Source organism: Mobula birostris, chromosome 5 (genome assembly GCF_030028105.1).
Source record: "Mobula birostris isolate sMobBir1 chromosome 5, sMobBir1.hap1, whole genome shotgun sequence".
In the NCBI taxonomy this organism is placed as follows: Eukaryota; Metazoa; Chordata; class Chondrichthyes; order Myliobatiformes; family Myliobatidae; genus Mobula; species Mobula birostris.
The window spans coordinates 35,141,515-35,168,020 of record NC_092374.1 but is presented as its reverse complement, the minus strand read 5'-3'; the positions used below and the strand labels follow the sequence as shown (position 1 = coordinate 35,168,020).

Sequence of the window (26,506 nt, the reverse complement as noted above, 5' to 3'; positions counted from 1 at the left end):
GGCAGGCAGTGACTAGTGGGGTACCGCAAGGCTCAGTGCTGGGACCCCAGTTGTTTACAATATATATTAATGACTTGGATGAGGGAATTAAATGCAGCATCTCCAAGTTTGCGGATGACACGAAGCTGGGTGGCAGTGTTAGCTGTGAGGAGGATGCTAAGAGGATGCAGGGTGACTTGGATAGGTTGGGTGAGTGGGCAAATTCATGGCAGATGCAATTTAATGTGGATAAATGTGAAGTTATCTATTTTGGTGGCAAAAATAGGAAAACAGATTATTATCTGAATGGTGGCCGATTAGGAAAAGGGGAAGTGCAACGAGACCTGGGTGTCATTATACACCAGTCATTGAAAGTGGGCATGCAGGTACAGCAGGCGGTGAAAAAGGCGAATGGTATGCTGGCATTTATAGCGAGAGGATTTGAGTACAGGAGCAGGGAGGTACTACTGCAGTTGTACAAGGCCTTGATGAGACCACACCTGGAGTATTGTGTGCAGTTTTGGTCCCCTAATCTGAGGAAAGACATCCTTGCCATAGAGGGAGTACAAAGAAGGTTCACCAGATTGATTCCTGGGATGGCAGGACTTTCATATGGATGAACTAGGCTTGTACTCGTTGGAATTTAGAAGATTGAGGGGGTATCTGATTGAAACGTATAAAATCCTAAAGGGATTGGACAGGCTAGATGCAGGAAGATTGTTCCCGATGTTGGGGAAGTCCAGAACGAGGGGTCACAGTTTGAGGATAAGGGGGAAGCCTGAGGTTAGGAAAAACTTCTTCACACAGAGAGTGGTGAATCTGTGGAATTCTCTGCCACAGGAAACAGTTGAGGCCAGTTCATTGGCTATATTTAAGAGGGAGTTAGATATGGCCCTTGTGGCTATGGGGATCAGGGGGTATGGAGGGAAGGCTGGTGCAGGGTTCTGAGTTGGATGATCAGCCATGATCATAATAAATGGCGGTGCAGGCTCGAAGGGCCGAATGGCCTACTCCTGCACCTATTTTCTATGTAAGTAATCTCTCAGCATTCTAATTTCAAAGACTAAACCCAGCCTACATTTCTGGTACATTTCTCTTCCCATTGTTTAATAAAATAACTAGAACAATTCCACTCCATAATCTAGTATGGTGTCACCAAGATTTTCTATAAATTTACCGTTACGTCCCCACTTTGTCCACTCTGTCCCTTTAAAAGTAAATGCTTCCATCTAAACGGTCTTTTGAAATGACCTTATAAGCTGAGATGTCACAATGAGTGATTTGTCCTTCTGCACTGAAATACTTTACTCTATTTGCCTTCCGTCTCCTCGAAAGGACTCCATTGATTTTAAACACATTCTACTTTAAACCACGATAAACGGAGATAATATGACTTCGCAAAGCAATTATTAGCGATTTCAGAAGTTAGCTCAAAGTAGACGGACACTAGGACCTAAAGTTCTGGCTGAAGTGGGAGGGAAAAGGCTGGAGTGCACTGTTCACTGTTGATCATTCTGGAGAAATCTAAATTCCAGGGGATTAAAATTGTGGCCGACTGGCTGAAGGTAACTGATCTCAGTGCCTAAGCTACATAATTACATGCCCACGAAAAATGTTTCGTCGTTATCCACGTGTGGACGAATAGTAAAGCAAATCCGGAGTGGAAATAAACTTTGGAGCCGGTGGGAACTTCTTTCCAGTGAGGGTAGAATGAATGAGGACATCGGGTCATCCAGGGAGGTGAGAGAAGCGCCGTGCAGTGCAAGGGATTAGTGGGAGATTGTTAAATAATGAAGGGTGGGATGGAGGTTGAAAGGTATCGAACATTGAATAAAACTATTTTTCCCGCGGCTGGAAGAAGACGTGTATTAAGGTATTTGCTAATTTTGCGACTGCGTCATTCGTGTTACAGAACAATGTGCGATATTCAAAAAAATTAATAAACGGGAGCAATCAATTTGCTTAATCGCGTGAACAGTTTACTGTTCAATCTCAAAAGTAAAATTATTTCTATACATTTTCCTAAATATTTGTAATTTAGAAATAGTTTTGATAGAATACTCTTGAGTTGTGCAGAAACTCAACAAAAAAAACGAACGTGATAGTTGTACAATAGCTGTAAATGTCAAACTAGGCAGAAACAAATTCTTGGACGTTCAATAATGCCGTTTATGCTATGTGTGGAATAAACTGCACATTTCATTCTCAACAGAAGCGTTTACTAGTGAATAAATTTCATCTGCTTAACAGTGAAGGATACTGATATTAATAAGATCATAAGACAGAGAAGCTGAATTGGGCCATTTGGCCCATCGAGTCTACCCTGCCATTCTGCCATGGCTAATTTATTGTTTCCTTCTCAATCTCATTCTTCTGCCTTTTCCCGGTAACCTCTGACGCCCTGACTAATCAACAGCCTTCCAATCTCCGCTTTAAGTATACCCAATGACGGTCTCCACAGCCGTCTGTGGCAATGAATTCCACAAATTCAGTACGTTCTGGCTAAGGAAATTCCTCCTCTCGTTCTAAATGGACGTTCCTTTATGTAGAAGCTGTGCATTTTGGTCCTGGATTCACCCACTACAGGAACCGTCTTCCCCACAGCCACTCTTTGTAGCCGTTCCAATATTCGATAAGTTTCAATGAGAACCCCAACCCTATTCTTCTAAACACCATCCAGTATAAGCCCTGGGGCATCAAATGCTCCTAACATGTTAACCATTTCATTCCCAGAATCATTCTTGTGTAGCTCCTCTGGAGCTTGTCCATTGCCAGCACATCCTTTAGTTAAGGGACCCAAAAACTCACAATACTCATGATGTTGTCTGACTGGTGCCTTATAAAGCCTCCACATTACTTTTCTTATTTATTCTAGTCCTCTGTAAAGGAATCCTAACATTGCATTTGGCTTCCTTACCACCAGCTTAGCTTGCAAGTTAACCATTAGGAAATCCTGCACGGGGACTCCTAAGTCCCTTTGCACCTCTAATTTTTGAATTTTCTCCCCATTTAGAAAAGAGTCTACACTTTTATTTCTTCTACTGAAGTGCATGACCATACACTTCCCAACACTATATTCAATCTGACAATTCTTTGCCCGTTCTCCCAATCTAAGTTCTTCTGCAGACTCCTCACTTCCTCCCCACTACCTGGCCTTTCACCTTTCTTTGTATCATTTGCAAATTTGCCCTCAAAGCCATCATTTCCATTATCCGACTAATTGACTTGTAACAAGAAAAGAAACGGTCCCAACAATAACCACAGCAGAACACCACTCACTAGTCCTGATTTTCCCGATATACCTGCATATTGAAATCCCCCCTGACTATCACAACATTGTACTTCTCACATGCCTTTTCTATCTTCCATTGTAATTAGAATTTCACATCCTGGTTCTATCGGAGGCCTATATGTAACTCCCGTCAGGGTATTTTTATCCTTGCTGTTTCTTAATTTTACCCACAATGTTTCTACATCATCAGATCCTATGTCACATCTTTCTCTGGATTTGATTTCATTTCTACCAACAGAGCCACCCTACCCCCTCTGCCTACCTACCCTTGGATATTAAGCTCCCAACTGTGATCTTCTTTCAGCCATGACTCAGTGAAACTCTGAATGTCATGCCTGCTAATCTCTAACTGCAGTACAAGATCATCTACCTTATTCCATATACTGTGTGCATTCAAATATAACACCTTCAGTCCTGTATTCATCACTCTTTTTGATTTTTGCCCCCATGTTACACTTCAACTCATCCCGCTGACTGCAATTTTACCCTATCATTGGTCTGTCCTTCCTCAGTCTCGCTACACACTCCATCTGCTTGTATTCCAACTACCTCACCTTCTGCCCTACCACTCTGTTTCCATCCCCCGGACAAATTAGTTTAAAGCTTCCCCAACAGCTCTAGCAAGCCTGCCCACACAGATATTGGTCCCCCTCGGGTTCAGGCATAATCAGTCCTTTTTGTGCAGGTTACATCTTCCCCAGAAGAGATCCCAAATGATCCAGAAATCTGAAGCCCTGCCCCTGCACCAATTCCTCAGCCATACATTCATCTGCTAAATCATTTTACTCTTACCCTCACTGGCATGTGGCACAGGCAGCAGTCCAGAGATTACTATCCTGGAGGTCCTGCATTTCAGTTTTCTACTTAACTCCTTATGTTCCCTCTTCAGGACTGACCTTTTCTACCTATGTCGTTGTTACCAATATGTATCATGACTTCTGGCTGCTCACCCTCCCCCTTTAGAACGCTGCGGACCCAGTCAAAGGCAGCTCTGACCCTGGTACCTAGAAGGCAACATACCATCCAGGCTTCTTTTCCATGTCTACAGAATCTCCTGTCTGCTCCTCTAACTATAGAATCCCCTATCACTACTGTACCCCTCTTCCCTTTTGACCCACAGGGCCAGATTCAGTGCTTTCCCCTTGGAGGTCATTCCCCCAACAGTAGCCAAAGTGGTATACTTATTATTGAGGGGAACAGCCACAGGGGTAATCTGCACTGACTGCCTGTTTCCTTTCCTCTTCCGACAATTATCTGGGTACCTGCCTCCTGCAACTTAGGGGTGACTACTTCTCTGTAGCTCCTACCTATCACCTCATTCTCCCATGGTTATCAAACTGCAGCTCCTGGTTCTCAACAGTATCTTTAAAGAGCTGCAGCTCAATGCACTTCATACAGACTTGAGATCTCCCAGAGTTCCCACATCTCAAAGACCATACCACTAGCTCTGGACCCATTCTCAGTACACTAGCTATGTGCTAATAGACAAAGAAAGAGAGAAAAACAATCTAGAAACTTCTTAGAACCTCTTCGTGCTTGCCCAAGCCTGTTCCTGCTGAAGCCTTTTGAGCCAAAGCCTCTTATTCCAACAATGGCCGCTAGACTTCAACCTCCCTTCTTTTTATTGGCTCAAATAAAACTCATTCCTGACGAGACCTGTTCTTTTCAAATGGTTCCCACCTTGCAACGATGTCTCTCTCAGTCACTCACTACTTCAAATTAATATAGTTGTTTATTTACTTTCTATTGATCTCTGTAATATGTAGTAAAGACTACAATAGATTTAATGCAGTTAAATAGAAAGGTGAATACTTAAATGCTTCATTATGAAATAATGATACATGGTTATTTGTAGATATTGCTGGTTTTAGAAGAGCTTACTATATATCATACCAATTTTGAAACCATATCACTCTGAACCCTCTCACTATAATGTCTTCACAGGAGAGAGTGATCTATCATAATTGATTTCCTGCAATATTGCTCACATTTGTGACTGTGTTGTAAAGAACTGCTGAAGAATCACTCTAAAAAAGCAAGTCAAGATAGTGTTTTGATTAGAGTCATAGACGTGTGTGGTATGGAAACTGGCCTTTTGCCCACCTGGCCCATGCCAGCAGAGATATCTATCTATGCTATCCCCAGTACCCTGCATTAGGTCCACATCCCTCTCCTTTTTTAAAAAAAAATCCAAGTTCCTGTCTAAGTGACTTTTAAATGTTCTAATTGTAAATACCAATATCACCGCTTTTGGCAATTCATTCTTAATCATCATCACCCTCTGTGTGAAGCCCTTGTCCTTCCAATTGTCTTTAAGTTTCTCCCACTCACGTGGACCCTCTACCTAGTTTTAGACTCCACACACTGGGGAAGGGATTGCAAGTAGCAATACATAAACTAATGTGCTAATCTACTTTCAGAATTCCTTGCTAAATAAATTCAACTGAAGAGGAGGTCTGTTCTAACTACAGGTATTTTAATGAAGATCATGAACTAATGCAAAAATTAAATTAACAAGTGATGATTTTAAAAAAACTGGTATTTTCACTTAGATGAGAATAGAATAATAGAATTTCAAACTAAATTAAGAATCTATTATTTTTGATTTGAGCATTGTCATATTGTGTCCAATTTTAATATTTGAATTCTATATTCATTTGTAGTTAGTGTTTGGTAACAATATTAAAGAATTTTCAAATAATCTTGAAAGCATACTGTTTAAAATTACTCAGTACAGACCATTAATGGTTTCCAACTTGCAACACGTTAGTTAAAGCACTCTTTAAAGTAACAATGTAAGTTTTTACAAGCTTGCTTTCCAGCCCAGCTTTTTAAATTTTGTTTGACTGGAGGTTAGCACAACAAAGTGAGGCCACTGAAGCCTGCTATTAATGACATAAGGACTACTTAAACCCGCTTTAATAGTGTGGGCTTCAACAAACCTTCCTCTAGTGGACAAAGGAAATGGTCCAAAGATAACATAAAAATCAGCCTGAAAAGAGAGTTGGACATAATGTCTAAAAACTGGGAGGACATTGCACTCAAAAGATACACCTGCAGGAAATCTGTTCAAGTGGGAGTTATGCTACATGCGAACGACTTCCACAATGCCACTGAGAACAAACAGCAGCTGCAAAAGGAGAGACTGAACAACCAAAAGACCCAACTACTAACCACAGCCACCATTTAAGTCTTGCCCCCATTGCATCAGAATATGTGGATCCTGGATTGGCCTCTTAGGACACTTGACAATGGACAACCCCTTAGGAGAACATCATTCTCAACTTAAGAGATGCACCACTCTGAGGAGCGTTTTGGAGGAGATGGAGAAGCTGCAGCACTGGGAAAGGGCAGCTACTTTATCCGAGAGAACGTCTGGTTTCACTCACCAAGGACCAGATTACTTTCTTCTAAAGAATCGACAAATAACTTGTTCCATTCCCAAGTCCAGACCAGGAAATAACAGCAAAAACACCGAGCTCTGCAATCAATCTCTTCCAAAGTGTGGTGCTGCACTTCTTAAGGACTTTGTGTAGTTTCAGGATAGCATCTATTTACTTCTACTCATTCTATCCGGCTTTTTGGGTAGTTTCTATGCTAACCTATGGCATTTTAATTAGCTATGTACATACACCCCCAAGCATCTTTGGACGTATAATTTATCAAATCCTTTATGGAGGCAAGATGTGTATTGCCACGAGACAATTCCATTTTTCATTATGATGTAGAAGAAAGCCAATTGGTCCATTTAGGTCAACATTGGCTCTGGGAGCATTCTCTTCTCTAATAGTCCAGTGCTCATCAAATTCCCCCAATTCCTCCCACGCTAAGGGTAATTTTGACTAGCCAATTTCCCTGCCAATATACATCTGGTTTTGGGAGGGAACTGAAAGATATTGGGGGGGGGGGGCACAGGAAACTGCAAGGTCAAAAGGAGAACAAGTAAACTTCACAGAGTAAGCACACAAAGTCAGGATCAAACCAGTTTCCTGGAGTTGTCAGCAGTGGAACAGTGATCGGTTGATTTAAAAAAAAAAATATTCTTTTACAAATTTGCCATCTCTGATCAATTGCCTGTTTTAAGGTGTTTGTCCAGTTTACCTTCCAGTATACTCTCCGGTATTCTCCTATTTGAAGTGGTTGACTTAACTAATTCATAATTCCTTCGTTCCCAAGCCCTCCCCATGCAACTTTTTGCCCAAGTGACGACAACAACATGTGTGCACTGAATTTTTAAGTGGAAGTAAACCTGAAACTATTCTCAGGATAATAAACTACCAAGTCCAGTTTGTTGTTCATTATTTAAAAGAAATAAGATAACTGTAAATAAGAACTTTGATCTCATCTGGGTTTGATTGTTTTTGCTCTCATTGATCTGCTCTGTCACAAGCCATACATAGCAGCCCTGTAGCAGGTAATGAAGGATTTTCTTACCAGAGCCTTTGCACACCGTCTGTATGTGATTTGCTTGCTAAATGGTGCTTTAAAAAGTCAAATTTCCAAATATCACTCCACTTCTTCCCACTTGCAAATTCTCCAGCAAATTTTGCATTACAACAATGCACACAGGTAACACCAATTTCTGTATTGTACATAAACATTTCTCGTAGCTGCGCGGTCCTGACCTCATGAGCTTTCAGTGTAGCAGATTCTACCGTGTCATTGAGCCATTCCGCTTTAAGTGAACTATAAGTTCCTTTGTGGTTTATGCCCTTTGCTTCTTTGGAATTGGACATGGTGGATCAATAATTTCTTCAATAAAAACAGTATAAATAAGTCAGTTCTAATATCTGCAGAGAAGGCATTCCGAGCTCCACGTTGTCTACACCATCCGCATCAGAATCCAGAAGAGGAAATGTGATTGTGTGCGATCGTGTAATATACTTCACGTGCCAATCAGGTGGAGGGTGCACAGTTTGAATTCCTTTGTGCGCTAGTAGCAAGAGATGTGTGCACGTGCTTACCTGAGAGGGAACTTGTGACTCTTGGGTCTGTTTATTGTTCTGGGGTATTCAGTGAATACAATATTTATATGAATATCTAATAGTCTATGACCACTGCCATACCAATGGACATAATGTATTGATTTTACAGAACTTGTTTTTCAATCCTGATGGAAGGGCACAGCCCAAAATGTTGATCGTCTGTTTCCTTCCAGAATTACTGTTTTGTTTCTAGAAGTACAGTTTACTGATTCAAAAGTAATCAACACCTCTACAGGTTCCATTCTCCCAACAACCAAGGACCTGAAAGAATCCACCTGCTCCTTAAACTGGGCTCTCTTGTTTACAGTATGGCCTTAAATGCATTGGTAGAAAGAAAATCCTGTGCTGCCCATTGAACATGTTTATATAAACTTAAAAAAAGGTGTGTGCATTTTTGTGGGAATATGCCAAATCAAATGAACATTGTTGCTGGTCTCACACCTGGCACTTAACAACTGAATGAAACAGTGCTGGCTCACAAGGTGCTCAGTAAATAAATGCATTCTTCCTGAGACCTTGTTATTACTGACGTATTGTTATTTTCAATCATATATCGGTAAATGGTGTCCCTTCTACTAAATACATTCATTTAATACACATAACAATTGAGCCAAATTCACAACACACTGGAGGAACTCAGCAGGTCGGGCAACATCCGTGGAAACAATGAGTCGACGTTTCAGGCCGGAACCCTTCGTCAGGACTGTAGAGGGAAGGGGCAGAGGCCCCATAAAGAAGGTGGGGGAGGGTGAGAAGGAGAAGGCTGGTAGGTTCCAGGTGAAAAACCAGTAAGGGGAAAGATGAAGGGGAGGGGAAGCAGGGAGGGGATAGGCAGGAAAGGTGAAGAAGGAATAGAGGAAAACACAATGGGTGAAGGAGGCGGAACCATGAGGGAGGTGATAGGCAGCTGGGGGAGGGGGGGCAGAGTGAAATAGGGATAGGGGAAGGGAGGGGGAGGGGGATCATTTCATGGATGATGCCCGACCTGCTGAGTTCCTCCAGTGTGTTGTGAGTGTTGCTTTGACCCCAGCATCTGCAGAGTATTTTGTGTTTACTATTGAGCCAAATGAATTGTTTCTGAGCAATAATAAGCTTTAAAAAGAGATTAAACTGCAGTGTTTGTTTGATGCTATGATCCTTCCTACAGACACGTGAACTAGTATATCATACTTCTACCTTATGTCAATCAAACATTACTGGAAAGATTGGATACAGTGGCTGGCACTGAATGACTAACCTGATTTATGGCTCAAACATGAGGAAATCTGCAGATGCTGGAAATTCAAGCAACACACAAAATGCTGGTGGAACGCAGCAGGCCAGACAGCATCCATAGGAAGAAGCACAGTTGATGTTTTGGGCCGAGACTCTTCGTCAGGACTAACTGAAAGAAAAGATAGTAATTTTACTATGGTTGACTATGCTTCTTCCTATGGATGCTGTCTGGCCTGCTGCATTCCACCAGCATTTTGTGTGTTACCTGATGTATGGCTGCCTATTTTAATAAATGGCAGACCAGATTGATGCTTTCTGGCAGAAAAACTGTATTGTTTCTGTTGTGGACTGTGGTGCTTGTGGCTTTTCTTTTGATGCTTTACCAAAGCAAGCGCAAGGAAACAGATGGGTAAGAACTTGTGAATTAATTGACAACTCAATAAGGGTGCTGAGGAAGAGGTTTTCTTGGAATGTATGCGGGATGGTTTTTTGAACCAACGTGTCAAGGAACCAACTAGAGAGCAGGCTATTCTAGACTGGGTATTGAGCAATGAAGAAGGGTTAATTAGCAATCTTGTCGTGAGAGGCCCCTTGGGTAAGAGTGACCATAATATGATGGAATTCTTCATTAAGATGGAGAGTGACATAGTTAATTCAGAAACAAAGGTTCTGAACTTAAAGAAGGGTAACATTGAAGGTATGAGATGTGAATTAGCTAAGATAGACTGGCAAATGACACTTAAAGGGTTGATGGTGGATATGCATTTAAATGCAAGCATTTAAAGATTGCATGGATGAACTACAACAATTGTTCATCCCAATTTGGCAAAAGAATAAGTCAAGGAAGGTAGTGCACCCATGGCTGACGAGGGAGATTAGAATAGTATCAATTCCAAAGAAGAAGCATACAAATTAGCCAGAAAGAGTGGCTCACCCGAGGACTGGGAGAAACTCAGAGTCCAGCAGAGGAGGACAAAGGGCTTGATTAGGAAAGGGAAAAAAAGATTATGAGAGAAAACTGGCAGGGAACATAAAAACTGACTGTAAAAGCTTTTATAGATATGTGAAAAGAAAAAGATTGGTTAAGACAAGTGTAGGTCCCCTACAGACAGAAACAGGTGAATTGATTATGGGGAGCAAGGACATGGCAGACCAATTGAATAACTACTTTGGTTCTGTCTTCACTAAGGAGGACATAAATAATCTTCTGGAAATAGTAGGGGACTGAGGGTCCAGTGAGATGGAGGAACTGAGGGAAGTACATGTTAGTAGGGAAGTGGTGTTAGGTAAATTGAGGGGATTAAAGGCAGATAAATCCCCAGGGCCAGATGGTCTGCATCCCAGAGTGCTTAAGGAAGTAGCCCAAGAAATAGTGGATGCATTAGTGATAATTTTTCAAAACTATTTAGATTCTGGACTAGTTCCTGAGGATTGGAGGGTGGCTAATGTAACCCCACTTTTTAAAAAAGGAGAGAGAGAGAAACCAGGGAATTATAGACCGGTTAGCCTAACATCGGTGGTGGGGAAAATGCTAGAGTCAGTTATCAAAGATGTGATAACAACACATTTGGAAAGCGGTGAAATCATCGGACAAAGTCAGCATGGATTTGTGAAAGGAAAATCATGTCTGGCGAATCTCATAGAATTTTTTGAGGATGTAAGTAGTAGAGTGGATAAGGGAGAACCAGTGGATGTGGTATATTTGGATTTTCAAAAGGCTTTTGACAAGGTCCCACACAGGAGATTAGTGTGCAAACTTAAAGCACACAGTTTTGGGGGTAAGGTATTGATGTGGATAGAGAATTGGTTGGCAGACAGGAATAAATAGGACCTTTTCAGAATGGCAGGCAGTGACTAGTGGGGTACCGCAAGGCTCAGTGCTGGGACCCCAGTTGTTTACAATATATATTAATGACTTGGATGAGGGAATTAAATGCAGCATCACCAAGTTTGCGGATGACATGAAGCTGGGCGGCAGTGTTAGCTGTGAGGAGGATGCAGGGTGACTTGGATAGGTTAGGTGAGTGGGCAAGTTCATGGCAGATGCAATTTAATGTGGATAAATGTGAGGTTATCCACTTTGGTGGCAAAAACAGGAAAACAGATTATTATCTGAATGGTGGCCGATTAGGAAAAGGGGAGGTGCAATGAGACCTGGGTGTCATTATACACCAGTCATTGAAAGTGGGCATGCAGGTACAGCAGGCGGTGAAAAAGGCGAATGGTATGCTGGCATTCATAGCAAGAGGATTCGAGTACAGGAGCAGGGAGGTACTACTGCAGTTGTACAAGGCCTTGGTGAGACCACACCTGGAGTATTGTGTGCAGTTTTGGTCCCCTAATCTAAGGAAAGACATCCTTGCCATAGAGGGAGTACAAAGAAGGTTCACCAGATTGATTCCTGGGATGGCAGGACTTTCATATGGTGAAAGACTGGATTGACTAGGCTTATACTCATTGGAATTTAGAAGATTGAGGGGGGATCTTATTGAAACATACAAAATCCTAAAGGGATTGCACAGGCTAGATGCAGGAAGATTATTCCCGATGTTGGGGAACTCCAGAAGGAGGGGTCACAGTTTGAGGATAAAGGGGAAGCCTTTTAGGACTGAGATTAGGAAAAACTTCTTCACACAGAGAGTGGTGAATCTGTGGAATTCTCTGCCACAGGAAACAGTTGAGGCCAGTTCATTGGCTATATTTAAGAGGGAGTTAGATATGGCCCTTGTGGCTAAAGGGATCGGGGGCTATGGAGGGAAGGCTGGTACAGGGTTCTGAATTGGATGATCAGCCATGATCATACTGAATGGCGGTGCAGGCTCGAAGGGCCGAATGGCCTACTCCTGCACCTATTTTCTATGTTTCTATGTTTCTGGTCTTGGGTCCTATTGGAAGTTGAGTACACGGTTGCTTTGTCTGTATGTAACATAGCAACCGGAGGGATCTTAGGGTCCGAGCCCATAGGACGCTCAAAGCTGCTGCGCAGGCATACGGTGTGGTTAAGAAGGCATATGGTGTACTGACCTTCATCAATCATGGGATTGAGTTCAAGAGCTGAGAGGTAATGTTGCAGCTATATAGGACCCTGGTCAGACTCCACTTGGAGTACTGTGCTCAGTTCTGGTTATCTTGCTACAGGAAGGATGTGGAAACCATAGAAAGGGTGCAGAGGAGATTTACAAGGATGTTGCCTGGATTGGGGAGCATGCCTTATGAGAATAGGTTGGTGAACTTGGCTTTTTCTCCTTGGAGCGGTGGAGGATGAGAGATGACCTGACAGAGGTGTATAAAATGATGAGAGGCATTGATCATGTGGATAGTCAGAGGCTTTTTCCCAAGACTAATGCAAGAGGGCACAGTTTTAAGGTGCTTGGAAGTAGGTACAGAGGAGATATCAGGGGTAAGTTTCTTATGCAGAGATTGATGAGTGCTTGGAATAGGCTGCCGGTGACTGTGGTGGAGGCGAACATGATAGGGTCTTTTTAAGAGACTCTTGGATAGGTTAATGAAGCTTAGAAAAGTAGAGGGTTATGGGTAACCCTAGGTAATTTCTAAAGTAAGTACATGTTTGGCACAGCATTGTAGGCCAAAGGGCCTGTAATGTGCTGTAGGTTTTCTATGTTTCATTGTCTGCATGCCTATTTTTGGCCTGAGGATGTGAGAGATGCTCTCGTGTATTTAGTGCTTACTGAAATTGTATTTTGGAGTATTACACTTTCACTTCACTGCAGGCATTAAGGAAGCATTTATTGGTGGTGAATTCAACCTAAAGCAAGTTACATCCAGTGTAGTAATAGTAGGAGTAGTTAACAATAAGACACAGTTTCTGATAGAGTCGTGAGCTCATCTTAAAATAATCACTGTATTTAACAGTCTAAGGGATGTGACACCCAGGCCAGATCGTTGTTTCACTGCTGGAAAGTTATTGCAAACAAGAGATCTACAGATGCTGGAAATCCAAGGAACACACGCAGAATGCTGGAGGAACTCAGCAGGCCAGGCAGCATCTATGGAAAAGAGTGCAGTCGACGAAACCCTTCACCAGTCCTGCTGAAGGGTTTTGGCCCAAAACGTCAACTGTACTCTTTTCCATAGATGCTGCCTGGTCTGCTGAGTTCATCCAGCATTTTGTGTGTGGAAAATTTGTTGGTTGGTTTCAGTGATGAGAGAGAAGCCACTTTCTCTCATGTTTAATGATGTGGGGGAGCAGACCAGCACTGGCTGAAGATTGGATTTTCTTATGCTGTTGTGACTTTCATCACCAATTTCTGCTCTTGTGAGCTCAAACTTAGCCTGCTTTATCTCTGTCATTTTCTGGAATATGATGGGATGCTGTCTGCAGACTGCATATTCCCGATAAACATACATTTATGTTTAGAGTTTGCTCTCAATGTTCAATTAAGTCATTTGACATGCCATTAAGTGGATTTTGATTATTGTTCAGTGTTGCATGTTATTGCTTGGGTGCTCATGTTTTGTAAAACTGCATCAAAACACTGCTGCATTGTGGTACTGAATGTAACACGGACCTAATTCTGTTGGAACTGATCTGGCACTTTAGTGATATGGCAGTGAGGTGCAAATTGATTTATTCAGTAACATTTTCAACTACTTCCAGTGAGGACTCTGCAGGATTAAATGTCAGTGTGCCATTATACTCCATGCAGTACTATTATTCTTCACTAGTTAATGTCAAGGACACGATATGTGATAGTTGTGTAGTCTGGGTTGGGAATTAGACTCGCAGTGTGACCACCACCTCCTGCATTGTCTTTCATATTGTTGCAGTTAATGGAACTTGCTACTGCCTAATAGTCTGGTGCTCTGAAAGTTTTGTTGTATATTAGTTTCACTAAGAATATCTAATATGATGCCCCTAAATCCTTTCAGCAATGAGTGAACAATGAACAACAAGTCAGTAAGTTAACAGGTGTTCCATCTGCCTGTTCCACTGGGCAAGTTTGTGAACTTGGGTGAAAAGTTACCAGATGCTCCATTCAAGTTTACAGTGGCATGCAAAGGTTTGGGCACCCCTGGTCAAAATTTCTGTTACTGTGAATAGTTAAGTGAGTAGAAAATGAACTGATCTCCAAAAGTCATAAAGTTAAAGATGAAACATTCTTTTCAACATTTTAAGCAAGATTAGTGCATTATTTTTGTTTTCTACAATTTTAGAGTGGAAAAAAAGGAAAGGAGCACCATGCAAAAGTTTGGGCACCCCAAGAGATTTGAGCTCTCAGATAACTGTTACCAAGGTCTCAGACCTTAATTAGTTTGTCAGGGCTATGGCTTGTTCACAGACATCATTAGGAGAGGCCAGGTGATGCAAATTTCGAAGCTTTATAAATACCCTGACTCCTCAAACCTTGTCCCAACAATCAGCAGCCACGGGCTTCTCTAAGCAGCTGCCTAGCACTCTGAAAATTAAAATAAATGAAGCCCACAAAGCAGGAGAAGGCTATAAGAAGATTTCAAAGCATTTTCAGGTAGCCGTTTCCTCAGTTGGTAATGTAATTAAGAAATGGCAGTTAACAGGAACGGTGGAGGTCAAGTTGAGGTCTGGAAGACCAAGAAAACTTTCTGAGAGAACTGCTCATGGGATTGTTAGAAAGGCAAATCAAACCCCCCGTTTGACTGCAAAAGACATTCAGGAAGATTTAGCAGACTCTGGAGTGGTGGTGCACTGCTCTACTGTGCAGCGACACCTGCACAAATATGACCTTCATGGAAGAGTCATCTGAAGAAAACCTTTCCTGCATCCTCACCACAAAATTCAGCATCAGAAGTTTGCAAAGGAACATCTAAACAAGCCTGATGCATTTTGGAAACAAGTCCTGTGGACTGATGAAGTTAAAATAGAACATTTTGGCCACAATGAACAAAGGTATGTTTGGAGAAAAAAAGGTGCAGAATTTCATGAAAAGAACACCTCTCCAACTGATAAGCACGGGGGTGGATTAATCATGTTTTGGGCTTGTGTTGCAGCCAGTGGCACAGGGAACATTTCACAGGTAGAGGAAAGAATGGTTAATTAAATACCAGCAAATTCTGGAAGCAAACATCACACCGTCGGTATAAAAAAAGCTGAGGATGAAAAAAGAATGGCTTCAACAACAGGATAATGAACTAAACACACCTCAAAATCCACAATGGACTACCTCAAGAGGCACAATCTGAAGGTTTTGCCGTGGGCATCACAGTCCCCTGACCTAAACATCATTGAGAATCTGTGGATAGACCTCAAAAGAGCTGTGCACGCGAGACGGCCCAAGAATCTCACAGAACTAGAAGCCTTTTGCAAGGAAGAATGGGTGAAAATCCTCCAAACAAGGATTGAAAGACTCTTAGCTGGCTCCAAAAAGTGTTTACAAGCTGTGATACTTGCCAAAGGGGGTGTTACTAAGTACTGACCATGCAGAGTACCCAAACTTTTGCTTCGGGCCCTTTTCCTTCTTTGTTATTTTGAAACTGTAAAAGATGGAAATAAAAAAGTAATCTTGCTTAAAATATCAAAGAAATGTGTCATCTTTAACTTTATGCCTTTTGGAATCAGGTCATCTTTTACTCGCTTAGCTATTCACAGTAACAGAAATTTTGACCAGGGGTGCCCAAACTTTTGCATGGCACTGTACATACTTTTTCACCCAAGTGTGGGAACTATTTGAGATTCCATAGAGGGTCAATGATAAAAATAGTTAGAATTCAGTAACTTTTTTCCTCAAAAATTTAATACTAGTTGTGTTTGGATGGAACATACATGCAGGACCGGGCAAGGTATTTTAATTGAGGGTCTTCATTATGGACATCGAGTGCTTACAACATGCCTGCAGATTCTATTGTACATTTTCTTTTTAAGCACTAATGTCATTACAATTATTTTGTCATACAAGTCATGTATAATTTATGTTAACTTAAGTTTATATCAATCTGTGCTTCATATTTATAATGTACTGTGTTACGGTTGCAAAAAGCTATGTTTATGGCTGTTATGGAATCCTGGGAATGTATGGCCATGACAATAAACTTGAATTAACGTAGCATTCCATGAAGGTTGATTTCTTTTCAGTTTGATTCTGAGGAACTGAAAATTCCCTTTACATTAATTCTTTAATGTGTTGATTCTGGCAACTGATATTTTTTTTAGTGATATGTGGTTAGTTCAGGAAAGTGGTGTTGGGGTAGAAGTTCAGATGTGACTTTGTTGAATGGCAGAGCAGTCAAAAAGGGCTAGTAGCCTGCTCTGGATTCTATTTTTTTTCCTGTAAATATTTCTCTTACAGATACTGGTTATCTCACTAAATTACTCGCCATGAGAGTCCAAATATTTCCATTATCTGCAAAGGCACACTTTAGGCTTGAACCCCTAATACCAAGAAGGATGGATTCATGGGGCCACCATAATTCGCAGGTTCTCCTCCAAGTTGACACTACTTCTTATTTGGAAATTTATCGCTGGTCCTTCATCTTCACTGGAACAAAATTATTATCCCCATAAGTGCTTTGTGGGAGTGCGATGATTCAAAATGGTGATTCACCACCACCTCTTGCCAGTGAAGTTCAGGCGGTGAAAAACATTTCAGTCTAAACTGAAGTCTCTGAATCTTCCACCAGTTTTCTTTATCAAAAGGTTAATTGGATTTATTTCTCTTCATTTACTCTGTCATGGATTTATTGAGTTGTGACACAAGGAGGCATTCATTTGACTATCATCTGTTTGTTAGCTTTCAGTGTAGCAGGCCAATAGGTCCCATTCTTTCTGCTTTTCTTTTGTGCCCAGATCCCAGTACAGGTCGACCTTCACTAATCCGGCACCATTGGGACCTGAGGAGTGCCGGATTAGTGAAAATGCCAAATTACAGAAGGACCACATTAAGCATAATCAGTGCTGGACTATCGAAGGAACCGGATTAGTGAAGGTCGACCTGTATAACCAGACAGTACTTGGGGACGTACCTTCGCCAAAAGAATGGCTGCAATTCAAGATGGTGCCTTGCCACAAACCTTTTGAGAACAGTTAGTAATGGGCAATAAATGTGGGCATCATAAACATGATTTTTGTCTGAGACTTGAAATGTTACCGCTTTTTTTCTGTTTGGCCTGCTGATTATTTCCAGCAGTTTCTGTTTTTACTTCAATGTAATTGGTTGCGAATTGTTTCTGGATGCAAGGTGCTGTACAGTTGAGGGACTGTTTCTCACAATAGCTGAAGTAATTGCAACAGATGGGAAGACAGTTTACATAGTGAGCTGTTTAAAGTAATAACTTTGCATACGACTTCTTTGACTAATTACACACACTGGTGAAGCTCAATGGAAACCTTTTATTACCCTGAAGGTGTTATTTTAATGAAACCTATCCCATATTAGGGAATGAAGTAATGTTAACACTGACAAAAATTAGACTCCTCCGAGAGAAGAATTCCTTCTACAATTTGCTAATGAGGCTTTCTAACAAGAGATACTTTCCAGATCCAGTTTTTAAATTGCTGCAAAGGGTTTCTGATTGCTTTTTGAATTCTGAATCTTTGTTTTTTTCAGAATTGTTAGGACAGGGAATGCTACATGCAGAACCGCAGTGTTTCTTTTTAAAAAAAAGACATCCTTGCACGTTTGTCTTGGGACTGATCTCCTAATTGTAACTGCAAGTATCATAATGTTTTTTTCTGCGGAGATCTTGTCTGAAATAAATCTTTGCAACTTCAGTCTTTTGTCTAAATTGGATCTTTGATGTATTTTGGAAAGAAAACCTCAGGAAGTAAAGTATATATGAAATTAAGGTTTAATTTTTTTAAAAAATGAATCTACTCTTTGCTCTCAAGGGGTGGTGAGTCATGAGGAACAGGCAGGAAAGTAGAGCTGAAGTCATGAGCAGATCAGTGAATGATTTTCTCCATTTGGTGGAACGGACTTGACGGCTCTATGACTGGCTTCTTGCTCCTATTTCTGGCTTTGGAACTGATTACCTTGAGCTTAACCTGAGAGTTTTTAACGCACATGCTTTTACTGTGACTAATTTGCTATGGTATTGATGATAATCAGATGACCAAGAGAACTACTCAGGAGTTTTATCCCTCCATCTACTTTTTCCTGAGGGAATAGTGTGACTCAACCTACGGTGACTACATTCCAGAACCAAGGTGACTTCAACCTTGATGGTTCAGTTGTTTAAAGTGCTCCTATTCATACAGTACATGCTTGGAGGACAGACTCCAAACTCACAGAGACTCGTTTACTTAAGCACGGGTGCCGATGCAAAATACCCACAATGTCTTCATGATTAAAGCCCTCTGCCAATCCATTGCATCTGTAATGCACGGCCTTACAACGTGGATCACTTCTTATACCTTGCGAGTTACCTTTCAGCAAAGACAGACATGGAGGATAAAAGGCCTTCAGTGCTTTGTTAGAATGAGAAAAAGTGTGACTGAAGGTCAAACCTGGCACGGAACTGCTGCCTGATGGTGAAAGAAATCTTTACCCTTCAAAGATCTAGACTACCTACAACCATGACAATACATTAATGTCCTCTCTGCAGCATATTCCAAATTCACTGGAAAGATAAATAAACCAATATTAAGTGTCTTTCCCTTAGCCCACATCTCGAGCATTTGGGCTTTAACCTTATCAGCCTCATTGGCCGGGCCACTTTTTTTTGCATCGCCCAACACCAGACATGAGATGACAGACTCTTTGGAAGAGATTAAAGCATGTGCTTGGGGTGTCCTTGAAGAACTACACATCCCTGTAACCCTAGGGAATATTACAGAAATTTGACTACTGAAAATGGGGAAAGAGCAGTTGGGATGGTATTGAGAACGTAGATCCTTCATCAGGAGCACACAGAAGCCCAACATGAAAGTCAGAAGGAGCAGAAACCTGGCCAACTACCCATTTCACTTCTGTCTCTATTTATCCCTGTGTTAATCGTGGAACGAATAGCCTAGGATGTGAAATGTGGTGTTTTGTCTTCCCCTCAGTGTTGATATCATTTACCTTTGCATTTTAAATGTTGGCCTTGTTTCACTGATAACAATCATATCTCTGAATCAGAAAGGTCAGGCTTTATTTCAGACTTGACCACATAAACTAGAATGACAGCTAAGTGAATTATTGAATGAATGAGGCCTTGGCGTAGAGATTCATTCTTGCATGAAAGCATGCATTAATATGCTGGTGCATGAGGCTTGCGCTAATTTGATCTAAATCCTTATAAAATATTTTTGGTACAGATTCTGCAAAGTTTGTCTTTTTTAATTGTAGCCATTGGCAATCTGGGCTCTGGTTGTGCACAATAACTATCTTTTCAGAAGACACATGTAGTGCAGTAAGTTTAAAATATGCTGCTGGATGTCAAAGCTGCATCTCCTAAAGTAACCCTGCTCCACCATGGCTGTTGCCAAAAGTCATTAGATAGTTTGGGGTGAGTTACTTAAAATGGTGCCAAGATGAAGATTGCACAGGCACCTTGTTTCTCAAAAGCTAATCTTGAGATGAAGAGTGAGAGTGATAACCAAAGAATGCCTCAATCTTTTGGAGGCCTTCGCTGCCTGAAGAGTAAACAGAGATGGTCCCATGAGTGTAGCTGAGCTGACTTTATTGATGTTTGCATCAATGAATTCCTCACAGTCACAAATAATAAAAGGGGTAAATATCTATTTTTGGTATGCTGTGGGTAAGCACGTCTTGCATGTACTTAACCACGAGGATTGAGCACTATGAAAGTTGCTATCTGATTCATCGCTGCTGGCTGAAGTAGCTGGCCAGACTGCCAGCATGTGGTCACAAAATAATCTGCAGATGCTGGGGTCAAAGCAACACTCACAACACACTGGAGGAACTCAGCAGGTCAGGCAGTATCCGTGGAAAAGATCGCTCGTCCTGACAAAGGGTTCCGACCCAAAAACGTTGACTGATCATTTTCACGGATGCTGCCCGACCTGCTGAGTTCCTCCAGTGTGTTGTGAGTGTTGCCAGTATGTGGTCACTGCCCGAGAACTAAAGTGCTTTGTATCTTGGGCCTTGTTGTAACAGTGCATAAACATAGAACCTAGAACATAACAGCACAGTACAGAGTCTTTGGCCCACGATGTTGTGACGACTTTTTAACCTACTCTAAGATCAATCTAACTCATCCTGCATAGCCCTCCATTTTTCTACAGAACAGGATAGAAATTAAATTCATGGATAACTAGAAACTTGGAGTATCATTCCTGCAGAGCAGGAAGAACAATGACATGGAGTAGCCACCCAATCTGCATTTGATTTCTCTAATGAGGAGGTAATCACATTATGAGCACTAAATACCATACACTATATTGAAAGCGGTGCAACTGAACTACTGCTTCACCTGCAGGCCTGTTTGGATGCTCAAAAGCTGGGGAGGGAAGAGGTTAAAAATTAGGTGTTGTTTCTGTGGTCCGGCAAGGCAGCAGTCCCCCTGGTCTGGTTTTCCCACTCCAGCAGATCATTAATTAAAATTTAGCTTCCTTCAACAAGATTCCACCATCAGGCACGTCATCCCCTCCCCTCTCCTCTTCCTTCAGCATTCCAAAGGAGCTGTCCACTTTACAAATCCATGGTTTGCTGTTCTCCATCAACCACTCCCTAAGATTCTTCCCTTTGCAGCCACAAGAGCTACAACACCTGCACTTGAAATCCTTACTTGCCAAGAACCAAAACAGTCCTTCAAAGTGAAAAAGTTTTTGAGAGCACCCCTCTTTATAAGGGTGAGCCTAGGCTGCTTGTTCTCTCTGTTAGTCATCGTGATCCATGATGGTTTGCATCAGACCTCTGATTCGAAAGTTGAGCGGAAAGTGCAGTGTTGTGCTGTTATTGCTTTCTCTGATAATGGTACATTAAATTGTAAAATGGCACACTAAATGATTCAGCTGACTGCAGAACTACCCAACTATGATGGCCACCCGTACTTGGGAAAATCATTCCCACATGGTTTTGGAGGGTTGTCTTTATGATGAATCTGAAAGTTTGCTTCTGTTTTGTATCTGCCTTAGAATGGCTATCTAGTCTTGCTCCTCAGTTTGTTAGTTGCTGCAATAAACTTTCTCTGTAGATGAGCGATGTAAAAACTTGAAGCAGTCAGGCAGTTGGGCACGTCGAGGAGGTGGAGAGACTGTTACCATTTAAATATTCTCCGTTACATGACCATATTTTGCCATATTGATATTTGTAATAGTGATGTCAAACCCAGAACACTGTGATTAATTGATTTTGCTGCTATCTGCTACTACTTCACTACTGTTGTTCATCTGTGTGCGTTACTTGTCCAGTACCGTATAGTGGTTGTTTTATTTGCAAAGCAGAATATGAATTTGCACAATAAAATGCACAAGTGTGAGCTTTGCAGGTGAAGTTCAATGCTGCTGTCTTCAGAATCAGATGATAAGTAACAGTTCTTTATTTTTGCTGGAGTAAGTATGAAGTAACCATGGCAATATTTGAAGAAGAGTCAAGAAGAATTTCTGGTATCTTAGTCAACATTTACCCTTTCAACGAACAGTAGCAAATTCTATTTAACCATCGAATTGCTGTTTTTGAACAGGTAATTAATGAGGATTTGGGACACAAAACATCCCATGTAAATCTTTGTTTATATTGTTCATGTAAATTTTATGTGCAGTTTTTGTTACTGTGTTAAACATAAAAATCATCACTTGTTCAGTTTTAATCAGTTCCTTGAGAATCAATTCAATAGAATGCAGATCCCAAGTGATACTGTTGGGCTTTTCATAGAAACATAGAAAACCTACAGCATAATACAGGCCCTTTGGCCCACATTGCTGTGCCAAACATGTACTTACTTTAGAAATTACCTGAGATTATCCATAGCCCTCTATTTTTCTAGGCTCCATGTACCTAATCAAGAGTCTCTTAAAAGACCCTATCGTTTCCGCCTCCACCACCATTGCTGGCAGCCCATTCCACGCACTCTCCACTCTCTGCATAAAAAAAACTTACCCCGACATCTCCTCTGTACCTACTTCCAAGCACCTTAAAAGTGTACCCTCTCATGTTTTCCTCAAACAATTATGAAAAAAAGGGATGAGTAGTTTTTAAGTAAAATGTTTTGCAATTTCCTAGCTCTGTTTCAATGACTTGCAGGTTTTGCTGTTCCTTCATCCTCTGAATCTTGTTTCCATACTAACATGAGACTACGGCGATTAATGTGGAACAAAATGTCCTTGTTAAGGTATTTTAAGGTCTTGCTGGAGGCCAGTCTTCAGAGTTTTGCAAGTGGAGTGAAATAAATGAAATACAACGATCATCTCTCAACAGCCTTGGGATTTAGTTATATAAAAATCTGACATGTATTTATAGAGGAATTGGAGGCAAACTGGCATAAATAATTTAATTATTTTACGGCTGACACTTTTTTTTTTGTATCCCAAAGAAGATTTTGCGTGTGGCATTGAGATGTAATAAAGGGCATTGCCTGTAAGATGGTTCAGATTTTTTTTTCTTTATAGAAGATCTGCTTTTTCTCGCAAGTCTACAACAGAAGTTCATTTCAGGAGGTGAACTCCACTTGTTGAAGCAGAACCTCTCACTCATCAACTTGAGACGAGCGATCCATATTAGTTACCTGGTTAGCTTGAATGTGACTCCAACTTCATTCTGAAATGCTCTCTGAAATAGTCTAGCAAGCCATTCAGTTGTCGCATTACTTCTAAGTTCAAACACAGTGATAATAAACGGGGCACAAAAGTTTGTGCAGATGCTAGCAATTTTGAGCAACACCTCCAGTATAATAGGTTAATTCAGCAAGTCTTGATGAATGGTCTAAGCCTTTCCCTCCATAGATGCTGCTTGAATTGCTGAGTTCCTCCAGCATTTTGTGTGTTGATAAATGAAACTGGACCATCAATGAGTCATTAACGTAAACACTGAATTTGGATATGGCAAAGTTTCTTCCATTCTAATTGATCTTGAAAAGTGATAGTTGTTCGGGGCCTGACTCTATAAATTGTCACATAGTTTTTTGTGACAATATTGAGAGTTCTGACTCGAGCAACAGGCTACAAATGTGATACCTCATCAATAGACTGGATCTAACGTACTTTGTGCTTTTGAGGTGTGGAGACAGACTGTAGTGTCCTTGACATTGTCTCTAGACCAGATAAAGTCTTATAGTATGGACAAGGCAAGTCTTTTCCTGGTTGGAAGCCACAGTCCTCTTTCAGCTGATGAATCCACAGTTGAACACCACCTGGAATAACCACTGTAAGTGGAAATGGCATTGGATGTATTTTTGGTTGGGCCTTCAATGGCCATCACCAAGATAGGTTTGGTAGCACCATCCCTGATGAGCTGGCTAAGACCTGAAGGACAGAGCTAATGGATTCGATTTGGTGTGGGTAATGAGTGATAAACCTATTTGACCCCATTTTCTTCAATCTGCCTCTGACAGATGCATCTGCTTGCTACTGGCATTGATTAAACAATGACCATCATACAGTCCCTGTGGAGGGAGAGATCTGTCTTTATACCGGGAACCCCCCCTCCACTCTCTTCTGCAGGTCATGGCAAACGAGGTAGAACTATAGGGTGGAAACGTACATAATTCACAACCACCAACATTGAGTTGGGGTTCACTTTAAGAGGCTGGTCTGATGTGATGAAGTAATTATGTAAAGGATTTTTAGTGCGCTCTGGTATTCAGGTTTTGGAGTTCAATAAAATGTGTTACAGCGTATCTTAAAGATAAACCGCCTCACACAGTTATATTTGTGAAAATCTACAGAACCAGTAGATTTCGTAGTTTAACTAGAGATCTGTAAAATGCTGAAGACCATCAACAGGACGTACGCACAGCACCAGAATCTATAGCCTTACACCCTCCAGCCCAGTGTGACCATCAATCCAGGGGGACCTGAAGCACTTTCAATAACTCCAAAAGACTGAGGTTTGGTAAAATACTGAAAGGCTTTTATTCGCTGTACAATACGACCTCCACAGTGAGTGTCTGCCCCCGGACTGAGGGGGAGGGGCAAGGCGAACACCTTTATACAGGACTCTGTGGGAGGAGCCACAGGGGCAGTCAGCAGAGGGGCCTGTCCAGACAGGCAACCGAGTTACAACGTATATACATGGTTTACCACATTCACCCCTCCTTTTTTTAAAAAGAGTCCCGCGGGGTGAAGTGACTGACAATATTTACAAGAAGTATATTTACAGGTTAAGTCTATCAGGCAGTCGAATCCGTCACTGTGATCTACGTAGCACCAGCGGTGATTGCACCAGCGATGGCGGTTGTGCTGGCTCCGGCCTGACTTCAGGTGCCAGCTCGTTAGGCGTCAGTAATCCCTCGTGCGTGTGTGTCGCGCCCAGTATGGGAGTGTCGTGTGGTGTCTGTATAGGGTTTGGGGTGCACGGGGTCTCGTAGGTACATACATTGGTGGGTACGGGGTCAATAGTCACCACGGAGTGTTCAGGGTAGGGGCCCGGAGCTCCTGCGGGCGCCAGGTCACGGATGGAGACCGTGTCCTCCCGCCCATCAGGTAAAACCACGTAAGCATACTGGGGGTTCGCATGAAGTAAGTGAACCCTCTCGACTATCGGGGAGTATTTATTGCTCCTTGCATGTTTCCGGAGCAGCACTGGCCCTGGGGATGTCAGCCAAGATGGTAGGGTGGTTCCAGTGGTCGATTTTCTGAGGAAAGAAAAGAGCCGCTCATGAGGGGTGGCATTGGTGGCCATGCATAACAGGGAGCGGATGGAGTGGCGTGCCTCAGGAAGGACCTCCTGCCAGCGGGAGACCGGCAGTCCCTTTGACCTGAGGGCTAAGAGTGTGGCTTTCCACACTGTGCCATTCTCCTTCTCTACCTTTTCATTCCCCCGGGGATTATAGCTCCTGGTCCTACTAGTTGCAATTCCCCTAGCCAGTACGTATTGGCGCAGCTCGTCACTCATAAACGAGGACCCTCTGTCACTGTGGATATAGCATGTGTATCCGAACAGAGTGAAGAGCTTGTGCAGGGCTTTTATAACTGACGTGGTAGTGGTGTCGGGGCAGGGGATGGCGAAGGGAACCGCGAGTACTCGTCAATTATGTTAAGAAAGTACACATTGCGGTCGGTGGAGGGAAGGGGGCCCTTAAAGTCAACACTCAGTCGCTCAAAGGGGCGGGTGGCCTTGATGAGTGGTGCCTTTTCGGGTCGGTAGAAGTGCGGTTTGCACTCTGCACAGACTTGGCAGTCCCTGGTCATCATCCTGATCTCCTCAAGGGAGTGAGGCAGGTTCCGGGCTTTCACGAAGTGGAAAAGCCGGGTGACCCCCGGGTGGCAAAGTTCTACATGTAGGGTGTATAGCCAGTCGATCTGCGCGCTGGCGCATGTTCCCCGGGATAGGGCATCGGAGGGCTGGTTGAGCTTCCCAGGCCTGTACATGATGTCATAGTTGTAGGTGGAGTGTTCGATTCTCCACCTCAGAATTTTATCATTTTTGATTTTGGTCTGCTGCTGATTATTAAACATGAATGCGACTGAGCGCTGGTCAGTTAGCAGGGTGAACCTTTTGCCGGCAAGATAGTGCCTCCAGTGCCTTATAGCTTCCACTATGGCCTGGGCCTCTTTCTCTACCGCAGAGTGCCGAATTTCAGGGCCTTGAAGGGTACGGGAGAAGAACGCCACTGGTCTTCCTGCCTGGTTGAGGGTAGCAGCCAGCGCAAAGTCGGAGGCGTCACTCTCTGCTCGGAAGGGAATGGCCTCATCCACCGCATGCATTGCTGCTTTGGCAATGTCCCCTTTTATGCGGCTGAAGGCCGCGCGGGCCTCAGCTGAGAGGGGGAATGTGGTGGACTTGACCAGGGGGCGGGCCTTGTCTGCATAGTTAGAGACCCATTGGGCGTAATATGAAAAGAAGCTCAGGCACCTTTTGAGGGCTCTGAGGGTATTGAGAAGAGGGAGTTCCAACAAGGGGCGCATATGGTCGGGGTCAGGGCCAATGACTCCATTCTCCACGACACACCCAAGGATAGCAAGTCGGGTGGTCCCAAATACACACTTGTCTTTGTTATAGGT

General features: G+C 42.4%; 1 protein-coding gene across 2 annotated transcripts in view; it reads left to right on the top strand.

Moving 5' to 3' along the window:
* The first annotated feature begins 1,605 nt into the window (after positions 1–1,605).
* pde8b (phosphodiesterase 8B) overlaps positions 1,606–26,506 on the top strand; it is a 295,986-nt gene continuing 271,085 nt past the window's right edge. Inside the window, exon 1 of one of the 2 annotated variants that reach the window (XM_072257866.1) lies at positions 1,606–1,719. In XM_072257866.1, the coding sequence (XP_072113967.1) occupies positions 1,690–1,719 (30 nt within the window). In that variant the 5' untranslated portion in view covers positions 1,606–1,689. The remainder of the gene's footprint in view (positions 1,720–26,506) is intronic. The other variant, XM_072257864.1, reaches the window with a different exon arrangement.